This window comes from Capsicum annuum, chromosome 1, assembly GCF_002878395.1.
Source record: "Capsicum annuum cultivar UCD-10X-F1 chromosome 1, UCD10Xv1.1, whole genome shotgun sequence".
Taxonomy (NCBI): domain Eukaryota; kingdom Viridiplantae; phylum Streptophyta; class Magnoliopsida; order Solanales; family Solanaceae; genus Capsicum; species Capsicum annuum.
This window is the reverse complement of record NC_061111.1, coordinates 227419803-227433058: the sequence shown is the minus strand read 5'-3', so window position 1 is coordinate 227433058 and position 13256 is coordinate 227419803. Positions and strand designations below refer to the sequence as shown.

Genomic DNA, 13256 nt, shown 5'->3' with positions numbered 1-13256 from the left:
TCAACTGCTTGATTGCACATAATAATGTTTTTGGATCATTTTTTTTCCTTTTTGGTCGAGTCGGCCATTAAATTTGGCTGGTGAAATTAAAAAGGAAATTTTACACGTGGATGATGAAGTTGTATGATGTAGTGGCCTTTTTTATTCAAGTGGTATGTTTGGTGGAAGTTTGTTAGAGGAAGGGTAATTTTGAACTAAATATTTAACAAAAGGGTATTTCAAATAGTTCAGTAGTATTTTTGACTCTTTTTTATAAAAATAATAATTTTTTTAAGTTGAAATTGAATTTAGAGTTGAAGTTGGAGTTGATCATGAATATAAACTGAAGTTATTTTTAAAATTTTATGAGAAATTTAAGAGTGAAAAAGTAAAGTAAATTTTAATTATTTTCATTAATTTTTATGATATTATTTTTATTTTTTAATTAAAATAAAATAATATTTCGAAAAAAAGTGAAAAAATTCTTATAACACCGATTCAATCCGTCCCTTCATTAATGAGCACGAATTTCAAAGAAAATCTAGTTTCCTTATTCAGCTAACATACAGAACTGATTTTATTTGTTTGTTTCTTTTCATAATCATCATACTGAATTTCTTTTCATAGAAGTAATGTTAGTTTACAGAGGAGTCTCTCTGACATGAAAAGTTCCTGCATTTCATTCCATTTGTACAATTTCTATTGAATGCTTCTCTGTATTTTCTTCTAATGGGTAACACCAAAAAAGCCTATTTTTTCTCTACGCTAAAGTGGCATCATGAAAATTCCTCCAAGAAAACCTCATGTTTTTTAAGCCTATTTTGCCAGGGTTCAAGAATGGACTTGTAAGTATGGTAGCACTTTTCATGTTTTTTTTTTCCTTTAGTTTGTATGCTGTATGTGTAATGTAGACTTTGAAGGATTCAGATTTGAAGTTCTTGGTTGTTGGAATTTACTATTATGAGTTCAAAATGTATTCTTTCTTGAATTTTTTGCAGGTTTTTCAGATTACTGAAACTTGAAGGTGGAAAGGGGTGTCTTGGTAGTAGGTCATCACTGAAAAGAGACATGTATACTAAGATCAATATTATAATCTGAGGATGTGTTCAGTATGGAAGAAAATGTATGTTCTTGGAAAACAAGTTGTTTCTTAATTATTTTTTTGGCTCCGGGCGCAAATAAAAAATAATATCCTAAAAGGATTTGTATATATGTAACACAAAATAATGAAAATGGGTAGAGTGATGGGGGAGGGGAAGGGCAGGGGGTGGGGTGGGGTAGGGACAAGGCAAGGTAGGGGTTGGTGGGGGGTCCTAGGCTTGGGCGAGCCTTGGGTGTGGGGGCAGGGGGTCCTGGACTCGGGCGTGCTGCCGAACCTGGGTGGTGGAGGCAGAGGGTGGGTGGTAGATGTAGGTTGGGCTGGTTGGGTCAGGGTAGAATTTTTTTATTTTTTTTTTAAAGATTGGGGGGGGGGGGGGGGGATGGGGTGAGGTGGGGTGGGTGTGGGTGTGGGGTGAATGTTGTTCAAGTCTATACAAGGAGATAAATCAACCATCCTTTTTCCGATGTGGGACTTAACAATTTGGACTGAAACATAGTTATTGTGTATAATATATGTTTAGAACTTATTGAATCCACTGTGTATAAAAGAAAATATTTTTGGCTGTCTTTTGCATCCCATTTTAGAATTGCTGGCTAACTAAAAAAGAGTAAATCATTTCGGGACAAGGTTATTCTGATTATACATATTGTTGTACTGCAGAATATTCCAATAGATTTCTTGAAGTATTTGAATGGATATGATGACATTGAACATGCAGTACTGAAAAGGGCTGGCGGAGAGTGGCAGGTGAAAGTGAACTTTCATCGATTTGAAGAGGGATGGAAAGAGTTTGCAGAGGAGCATGATTTGCAGTTAGGAGATTTGTTGATTTTCAGACGTGACGGAAATATGGATTTTGAGGTTACCACCATCTTTGATTCAATTCACTGTGAGAGAGAATATGCAGATTTTTTTCAACAAGAAGGAAAAAATGTAGAAGAAGAAGAAGAAGAGGACGAAGAAGACGAGGACGAAGCAGACGAGGAAAAAGAGAACGAAGAAGACGAGGAAGAAGAAGACAAAGAAGACGATGAAGAAGAGGACGAAGAAGAAGCTCATATTGTTGAAGAGAATTCCAAGGATTTTGAATTTAAAGGTGAATTTATTTGAGCCTATTTGTGATCTATTCTGGTTCTAAACTTCTTTTATAACACAAAAAACTAGATAAGTTGAATATCATGATAATTCATTTACTATGAAGTAAATTAATATGAAGGAAAGAAAGTTGAAAAATACTTCGTACTATTGACAAGTAGTAATGAGTTGTGCAAGAAGTAATCAACCAAAAGCTGTGGCGGATATGTAATTGCTGCTACTTGTTTTGAGTGCATTTTTTCATATTTAATTTCTTGAAGATACAAACAACTACGCATCCCCAAAAGTTGAGCTCTCTATATTAGTCCTCATCATCCATGTACCATTTAGTCCCTTTAAGAAATTTAAGTTACTGATGATGCAACAGAAAAAACGGAGGCCCAGCATCTAGTCGTCGGTTGAGGCTTTGAATGACCTTTTATTAAGCCCTTAATAGTTATAGTAATGATAACCCTCTTATTTCCTTGGTGATCTTTTTTATTGTCATATGCGCTACTATTATGTGTGTTATATACAATTATTTGTATTGGATAGGATCTTTTTTCTTTTTGTTTGGTTGTCTAAAGTGTGTACCTATACATTTTCACTTTATAGAAACAGGAAATTGTGGCATAAATTACTATCTCTATATGTATTTCATATCACTTTCTTTGATCTACATTCTCTTCATTTTATCCTTTGCTTCTTGTAATTATCATTGAACTCCGATCTTGCATCCTCTCCCATACATCTTTTTTGAAGTCCCAACACAAACAGTTCCTCACTGAGTAGTCTTATCTTTAGTGTGTGCTTCATCTACATTTACTTGGCCTTTGTCACTGCTCCTCTGAATTCTTTTCAAGTCTACTCATGTTCTGTTAACAGAACCAGGGCCACAAAATGTTCTGCTACTGGTTGCCCCGGTTTCTCTTTATTAGGTACATCATTATGCTTTGAATCCTTACTTTTCCTTCTACTGCCATGCCTTAGTTTCATTGTTCTTTTGAGTGCCCTTGGTTTTAAAGAGTCCATGAAGGAAAAATGTTGCTCAAAACAATACAACAACACACTAGTACAGTCCCACAAGTGGGGCATGGGTTTGGGGTGTATGCAGACCTTACCCCCCCGGATTCGTGGGACAGAAAGGCTGCTAAAAAATAATGTTTAGTTGCTTTTTTTCGTTTAAAGAATTACAGTTACTGGGAAAAGCTTTTGAGTGTGGTAGAAACCTTTTGAGCTAAAACTGTCTTGCTAAACTTTTAGAAGGCTGTTCTTAATCACTTCTTAAGTAGAATTACTGTTACCAGAAATATTGGCTTACATATATATGGTTTCTTGGTAAATCTCAAAACTCATTAGTTTCACAAGTGCTCTCCAGGAACTGATTAGGTACTTCTCCTAGTTGTAAGTAGAGTTTCATCTTCGTTACTGTTATTTCAAAAATCTTGAAGACAAATACTACGTGATGCATGAAATGGTACAATCTTTGGCATTCCTTGTCTTCATTTTCCTTCAAGATCCAAGTTGGATTCCTGTTTTCTTGTCCATGTTGAAAGTGGGATATATCCCACATCGGTTGTGGAAGAAAATGTGGGGCCTTCCTCCCTATAAAAGGAACCTAAATGTTTTAGTTTAGTCTTCTCATCTTCTTAAGACATTTTGAGTATTCTCTCTTTTGTAATATTTCACTTGTACTTTTGGTGTGGAATAAAATTTGGTCAATTGTGTCTAGGACGTAGGTAAAAATAATATTTTTACCAAACCAAACCTCGTAAATTAAGTGTTCTTTTTTATTTTTCCTCTTTTACTATTTTTTTACCAAACCTCGTAAGTTCAGTGTTCTTTTTTATTTTTTCTCTTTTACTATTTTTTAGTGGTTTTTATTTTGGGATAGTAGTTGTGCAATAATCATACTCTACCCAGTCCGCTTCCGTAACAATTGGTATTAGAGACAAGATTCTGTCTGAGTATGTTCTGTGGTTGCAGCATAGCGTGATCTTCCACATAAGAAAAGATTTTTTCTTGGGTCTGTATTGTCAAGATTTTTTTTTTCTTGGGTCTGTATTGTCAAGATTTTTTTTTCTTAGTATGCTCTGTGGTTGCAGCGTAGTCTAATCTTCCACACCAAAAAAGAATTATCTTGGTCTGTGTGTCAGACAACAGACCAGACTGTGGTGATAATTATCTTGTTAAGATTTATCCACTCTTTTTTTTTTTCACAAATTGCCAACCTAGGCCATTTCACACATCACATCAAGCCTACTAGTTAGTCCACAAAACACGCATCATCAATCTTAAGCTATTATTCTCACCACTACACTCCACACCTAAACTCCAGATCTAGAGTCCAAGCCTGTTGTCTATCCTCAATTATACACCACCAGTAAAGCAGGCCACATACTATACTAGTCCATCAAATTAGGAAATCAGCCCAAATACTTTACTTCACTTAGTTATTATCTACAATCACAACCCCTCCATAACCTCATTATTATAACTCAAAATCCACTACATACCTTCTCGCATAAAATACTAGTTTACTATTACTAAAGGAAATACCATCAAAGGGGTAAAGTCACACGATAGGATTAGTCGATCTTAATCTTGTAATATAACCCATTTCAGTCTTATCAACATATTCTAATTTCTCATATCATAGTTACTTACCCATGCATACATCACAACTACCTTCGAAATTCCATATACCGCAATGTGTCTATACTTATAACTTATTTGCTATTTTAACCCTTTCCATTCATAGCCTATAAGGGATTCATATAACAATCATCACCATCCATTCTAGGCTCCTTCCCTATTTTGTATAACTAATAATCATAGCTTGCCACCTCCTTCACAGACTACTATACAATTTAGAAATATTGCTACCACATTAGTCTATCACTATAAAATAAAAAACCATCCCTCAATCAACGGTTATGCAACTAAAACTCTTTATTTATGCAAAAGTCACCCTCACTCTGACTTCTAACCTTGTGAACCCATATTACGAACTTTCGAACCAACCCGCTACCAGTAGGTCATGACACTTTAACATACACTACTACTCGGGTGGAAATACAGTTTCAACATTCTGTTACACATCATTACCCTTATGGAAGACATCTATATTAAGAATTTTGAAAGGGGATTGAATAGACTTTATACCTCAGGCTAAAAGGCACGATTTTATCAGAATAAAGGCATATACTCAAATCAATATACCTTGAAGCACTAATGGACTCTTCTCAAGTCCTCATGCTATCTCATAGCTTTATGGGTAACTCAAATAGAGAGAACCACATTGTTGGGGGAGCTAGGCTCTTAGACTTGTATCGCCTCGACAGTGAGGCATGCCCCATGAAATTAAAACAAGGAACGAATCTGAATAACTTTCTTATGGACAACCCTATAGCACGAACTAGAGTATGAAAGAATGGGAAACAACTCCTAAATGCCCGGTAGCCTCCTGATTATAAGTGTGGTGCACAACACACCCATAAGCAAGACTCTACTAGACACGATTTCGCAGACACCTTGGGACCATGAACCGTGCTCTGTACCAAGTTTGTCACTACCCGAGCTGGGGCCCTGGCCGTAACGAGCATCCCGAACCATGGAGGCCCGACGACAGTAAGCTCACCCTGCTCCAAACCAGTACTGAAAGGTAGAAACCAGTCAACGTCGACTGCTAGCTAGTACCCGAATCTGCATCAGTAAAAAGATGCAGAAGTGTAGTATGTGAACCAAAGCAACGGGTAATCAGTAGGCATCATCGGCCGACTGAGCTCAATAAAGAAAAGATATAACTACACTGCGAGGATGTAATCAAAGTCAACAGTAAAAAGAGACAGAAAGGTAAATAACTGCCAGGTTGTACCAATGAGATAAAGGAATAAATTTAAGCGATACAGAAAATAAATAGCACAGTAATTATAGATAAATCAAACATAACCTAACTGGACCCCCATAAGCCCACTAGGCACACTGAAGAAAATAATTAACCCAATCATACCCCCATAAATTGGTGGGACACACAAGAAGTAATGGAAATAAACATAAATAATTTGTAACTGATCCCAAGGAAATCATAGTAGTCATCAAGATATGCACCAGACTTGAACCGACACGAATGGGCAGTAACAAGAGGCCAAACACCGGACTCGAACCGATAGTGATGGATAATACCAAGAAGACACGTGCCAGATTCAAATCAGACATAGTGGTTAATAACGAGAGTCTACATATATAATATACAATAGAACCCATAATTAGATGTCGGACTCGAACCAAAACTCAGTGAAACCACAACCATAATCAGATGTCAGACTCGAACCAGAACTCATAGTAATCATACCCAACTGTATTAGTAAAATCCACACCATACCATAACAATGTCAACATGCTACCAAAGTTCACAATTAATGACACCAATAAAGTATATATTGAACCTAAATAGAAGTTAAAATACGTCTAGCTAATCATCCACCAATCTTTATTAAAAAGGGATAAAAATTTAAGTTTTTGCAATTTAATTTCACGCTCCAAAGTAATAGACACTATATTATATTAAAAGGTAATATTCCAACATTTACTAGAATGTGGTCTTAATCTGGATAAATAAGACATATTATGTGTGTATATATATATATAAAAAATGGTATGCAACTGCAAGTACTAATCTAGAACTACCATAATAGTTTATAATTTCAGTAAATAAGCTCAATCTAAAAGTAGGGTAAGCCTAGCCTACTTGGAAGCCAAAGCTAAAATATCTTTTTGCGGAGCCTCCGAATAGTGACTCGCTAGAGTCCGAGCTTAAATAACATCAAAGAAATTATTTTTTACAATGCCTCTTAACTTTTATGTAACTTTGTAAGACTAACTAAGAACTCTAATCAATTTTCTAAAGAAAAAAAATAATCTGAGAAGGTTTAAATATGGGAAAACACGAATATGAACGTGTATATATATATACACTTACAGTGAATACAAGCTCCCTCTTTTTTTTTTCACTTTAAAAGTTAAATTGGATTATTACTAAAGTTAGCCCTCAAGTTTGTAGGCAAGTGGCAACCATCAAATGTGGTCCACCCTTCCATTTTCACGTGTGGTGGTATTGACCACAAGTAGTAATTTTCTACACTGCGTACATATTCGGGTATTGTATAAATTTATGGTAAAATAATTATAATATTTTGAATATAAATTAATAAAAAATTGTTTCTAACAAAACCTCTATTATATGATAATAATAATATTTTTATCATTTCTAAATCTACTATCTCTGCTTAAAATATTAATAAATCATAAAAGTCTATTATAAAGTGATATAACTATACCATCACTTAAAGAATTTTACCTATATCAAAAATATTCTAGAAAAGTGCTAAATTATATGAAAATACAGGAAAATAATCGTAAGGGTCATTACAATATGAGACTGAATTAGACATGTATGGCATTTTCTTACAAGGATACCTGCTTATCAAATCATAACCATTTTAGAGGATTAAGAGGAATAACATGAATTTAACTTGGTCTCATCAACCTCAGCTTTGTTTTGTTATTTTCAAACTATTCCCTACCAAGAGCCTTAGTGAATATATCTGCAATTTGATCTTCCCCTAGCTTTGTTCTGTTATTTTCAAACTATTCCCTACCAAGAGCCTTAGTGAATATATCTGCAATTTGATCTTCAGTATGCAAAACACTATCTTGATTAATCCATTCTCCACATTATCTCTTATAAAGTGATGCCTAATAGCATATGCTTGGTCCTCTTATGGTTAACTTGACTCTTGGCCATATTCACAGTAGTTGTGTTGTCACAAAATAGAGAAACACAATTTAAAAGAATGCCAAAAATTTTAACTTGTTGCTTGATCCAAAGTAATTGAGCACAACATAAAGCAGCTGCAACATATTCATCTTCAGCAGTTGAGAATGCCACTGAATTTTGCTTCTTAGTACCCTAGAGAATTAGAGATGATCTAAGAAAATGAGCCATTCCTGAGGTACTCTTCCTATCAACCAGGTACCTAGCATGAGCATCAGCATACCCAACCAAGTCAAAATTATCACCATCAGAAAAGAAGAGGACCATATCAGGAGTTTTCTTGAGATATCTTAGGATTATTTTAGCAGCTTTCAAGTGGGATTACTTTGGACTTATTTGAAATCTAGCAGGCATGCCTATACTGAATATCATTTTAGGTCTGGTAGCTATTAAATAGAGCAATAAACCTATGATTCCTCTGTACATAGTCTCATTAATAGAGGAAATTGGTTCATCTAAGTCTATTTTATAGAAAGTTCTAATAAAAGTGTCAATAGGCTTTGCATCATCCATGTGAAACCTTTTGAGCATCTCATGAATGTACTGTTACTGATATATGGTTGTGTCAGTTTCACTTTGCTTTATCTATAACCAAAGAAGAAACTAAGTTCTTCCATCATGCTCATCTCAAATTCACTACTCATTAGCTTAGCAAATTCATCACATAAGGAAATAATTATAGCTCCAAATATAATGTCATCAATAAAAACTTGAACAATGGGCAAATTTCTTCCTTTTGCCTTTAAAAATAGTGTGTTATCAATTTTTCCTCTTTTGAATCCATTGTCAAGAAGAAATTTTAAGAGCCTATCATACCAAGCTCTGGGAGCTTGCTTCAAACCATATAAAGCTTTATTTAATTTGAACACATGATTTAGAAAATTAACATCTTCAAACCCTGAAAAATGTTTCACATACACTTGTTTTTTTAGTAGCCTATTCAAAAAAACACTCTTTACATCTATCTGGAATAATTTAAATTCTATGTAAGATACAAAAGCAATAAAGATCCGGATAGCCTCCATTCTAGCCACTGGAGCAAATATTTCATCATTGTCTATGCCTTCTTATTGGTTATAACCTTGCATAACCCATCTAGCTTTGTTCCTGATAGAATTTCCATGCTTATCAACTTTGTTTCTATAAACCCATTTGGTCCCTATAACTAATCTATCTGGAGGATATGGAATCATGTGCTAAATGTTGCTTTTTTCAAATTGATGTAGCTCTTCCTGCATGGCATTAATTCAATCGATATCTTTTAATGCTCCCTTCACATTCTTGGGCTTAATTTAAGACAAGAATACAAAGAAGGCATATAGATTTCTTTCTTTATTTTTGGTCTGCATACTTGAATCCAATGGGGTAAGAAGATTATATAGAGGATGTGAAGATTTTTTGCTTCCAGCTAGATCTTTGAGGAGAACGTTGACTAGAAGTGGGACCAGTTCCCAAAGAGGTGTTACCCTCAGGAGACTAGTGATCCACTGCAATAACTTTGTTGGGTGGTTGAGCTGAACTAAGTTCCTGAAACTCTTCAAGATCATCATCATTGTCATGAGCTGAACCTAGTCCCTGAAATTCCTCATCATCTTTGATACCTTCTTCTAAATCATTATCATGCCCATTGACATTTCAGAAATCTTGAAAAGTTCTTCAAGATTAGCATCATCACTAGTATTGCTACTATTTACTCCATCAGTTTCATCAAACATTACATGAACATTTTCCTCCACACATTTAGTTCTTTTGTTGAAGATTTTGTTGGATTTTCTATTTCATGTATATCCAACAAAAACACCTTCATCACTCTCGGGATCAAATTTTGCAAGGTCATTCTTTCCATTACTGAGCACAAAACACTTGCACCCACATGACTTGAAGTAGCTCAACTTGGGTTTCTTCCTATTTAGGAGCTCATAAGAAGTCTTATTCAAGTTAGATCTAATAAGGCACCTATTGATTATATAGCATGCTGTATTCACTTCTTCAACCTAGAAATTTTGAGTTATGCCTACCTTAATCAACATGGTCATGACAATGTCCACCAATATCCTATTTTTCCTCTCTATTATACCATTTTGCTGTGGGGTTCTAGGTGTTGAGAAATTGTAATTGATTCCACATTTATTGCAGAACTAATTAAACCTTACATTTTTTAATTTAATTCCATAATCTGATCTGATTCCAGCTATCTTCTTATTGTATTTCACTTTACTCTTCTTTGCAAAGGCTTCTAACAAAGGTTTTTTCTTTGGATCTCAAGAAGAATGTCCAGGTGAGTCTTAAATAGTCATAAACTATGACTAAGATATACTTATTTCCTCCTTTACTTGTGACTTTCCATATGAAGAAGCTAGAATGGTCTGGAAGTGCTTACTTTCTTTTTTTGGCTTAAAGGAGGACCTAGTTTGCTTGACCTTCACATATGCATCACACACCTTGGAGTAGGCAAACTTCAGTTGAGGAAGTCCTCGAACCAGGTCCTTACTGACCAACTTATTCAGTAAGGAGAAACTCACATGACCCAATATTTTGTGCCATAGATCAACAACATTTTCTTGCATACTAAAACATGTCTAGTTTTTAGGCTTACTTGACCCCAGATCAGCTACATACATGTTCTTATTTCTCAAGGCTGTGAGAATAACTTCACCATTCTTGAGTCTTGTGACCACACACTTGTCTGACTTAAACCTCACTTTATTTCCCTTGTCACAAATCTGTGATACACTCAATATGCTGAATTTTAGACATCCACTAAGTGCACATCATCAAAGGATTCACCCAAACAGTTCCTAACCTTACCAATACCTACTATGTACCTCTTATTTCCATCACCAAAGGAGACACTTCCTCTTTTATGGGCCTTGAACGAGAGAAAGTCTTGAATTTCTTCAATCATGTGTTTTGAACAGCCATAATCCACATACCAATGATAGTTGTTTCCTCTTGTTTTGCTCTTTTTATCGTCATCCTCATCTGATGTTGCCATTAGAGTAAAGAGGGAGTCATATATCTGGATATCATTCTCCCTCACCATTATGGAGATATCACTTGGCTTTTCAGGCTCATTAAACTTATTAGAAGAGTCTCTCCAAGCAGCAAGGACCTGTTTTACAACTTTGTCAACAATAACTCTCCTACTATACTTATCAAGGACCCGCTCTATTTTTTCTCTCTTTCACTAGCTTGCTTGACATAATATATGTACTCTAATTTATAGAGCGACAGTCTTTGATAAAGTAGCCCGGCTTTTCACACTTTTGGCAAGTGTCATTTGCTTTGGTTTCCCTGTTGTTTCTACTAGATTATCCTCTCATAGGAAAAGAAACTGTCCTTTTCATGATCTTGAGGAACCATTGGTAATGTAGGTTATTTCTTTATCACCACTAGAATCCTCCTTAGTTGAATAGAGCACAAGATTTTTTTCCTTCTTACCTCTGACCTTGTCTTGTTGCTTCTTGAGCTCATAGGTCTTATGATTGCCTATCAACTTATCCATTTTTACTGTGTTGAGATCCTTTTTTTCAACGATAACATTAGCTTTACTCTCCTAAGACTTGGGTAGATTACTCAGCACCTTGTGAACCTGTTTGGTGGGTCAAATATCCTCACCCAAACAATGAAGCTCATTTGTTATAATAGTGAATATGGTGTGCATTTCTTGGATTGTCTCTCTTTACTTCATGCTAAATTCTTTATATTGAGTAGTCAACGTGTCAATATTTGACTTTTTCACTTGACTAGTTCCCACGTGTGCTGTTTGTAAGCAATCCCAGATTTCTTTAGTAGTCTCACATGCTAAGATTCTATTGTACTCATCAGGACCTATACCATATACAAGAAGCTTCTTTTCCATAAAGTTTTTCTTAATATTTCTCCTGTCATCATCATCAAATTCCTTTATAGTTTTGGGAACATTGTAAGTTACTTCACCATTTTTAACAGGCTTGGTGGAAACAAAAGGACCATTTTCAATCACGTCCCACAACTCACAATCTTCTACCATGATGAAGTCATGCATTCTCGCCCACCACCCATAGTATTGTCCATTGAATCTGGATGGTCGAGTGGTAGATTGGCCTTCTTCAAGGTTTGGAGGGGCAGCCATTGTCAAAGATTCTTCCTAGGTGTTAACCTTTCAATAAAACCTTGGTCTAATACCAAATGAAGAAATCGACTGGTTGCCCTCCTACTTTGAGACCTGGTCCCAAACAAACATAGACAATAAGAAACTAAATAGAAAAGTATGTAAGGGTAAATAGACAATGAACACAATAATTTTTACGTGGAAACTCCTTTCTCAAGGGCGTAAAACCACGACCTGGCTCCAATATTTCCAACAGCTCTACTACTATTCAAGAAACTTTGAATAAAGACTCCATGACATCAAGTATTAAACTCCTAATCCTTTTTCAACTTGTAATAACTCTATTACAATGAACTCAGTGCAATAACTCCATTGCACACTGGCCTAACTAACTCTAACTGAATCTCAAAGCTAACTCTAGTTTTTGTCAACTAACTTTAGATTACACTTTTACAAAGAGAATCAAAAGAAGAGCACCTACTGATAATAAAATTGGAGTAGTAGGCAACATATATAAACTCCAAACAAGGACTCAAGACAATAATAATTCTAAGACATAAGTAGCAACTGAGCATGTCCTTTGTTGTTGATAAGCCTTTGAATCAACAAAGCTTCAAGAATTTTGATGTGTTTTAGAATATGGAAGCATTAGGCTTTCTTGCTGTTGAAATGAACATACATAAGAGACAATAAAACCTAAGATAAATCTTATTGATTAAGACAAAAAGGAGACCGACCTTTTCATCAATTTTTCTGCAGAGTAGTACTATGTCCAGTTGTAATGCTGACTGGTGATAATGACGTGAATGCAGTCAACCAGGTCCCTAAGTAGTTGTAGATTTTATCAACACAAGATCTTAAGGAACCAGGTCCCAAAAGGATAATTTATCAATCATCAAAACTAAGGACTTAATACACACCTTATTGTGTTTTGCATTTTATAGTTGTTATCTTAGTGTTGTTCTTTTCTTTATAAACATGTTGGCTTGTTAGGTTAATATAAATTATAAAACTACATTGATTTTATTTTTTGAGAGACCATTATCGATAATTGATACATTCAAGTTCTCTACTTAACCAAAATGAAAACAAATTTATTTTAGTAATATTGTATTTGAATTTATATCTACTTGTACTTTGTGTAGTCTTTTATGTATGAAGATATTATATAT

General features: G+C 35.0%; 1 protein-coding gene across 1 annotated transcript in view; it reads left to right on the top strand.

The window, feature by feature from the left end:
• The first annotated feature begins 515 nt into the window (after positions 1 to 515).
• Positions 516 to 13256, top strand: part of LOC107848568 (putative B3 domain-containing protein REM15) — a 24296-nt gene continuing 11555 nt past the window's right edge. Inside the window, 3 exon segments of the mRNA XM_047412957.1 lie at positions 516 to 784; positions 786 to 824; positions 1742 to 2177. Of these exon segments, the coding sequence (XP_047268913.1) occupies positions 758 to 784; positions 786 to 824; positions 1742 to 2177 (502 nt within the window). The 5' untranslated portion in view covers positions 516 to 757.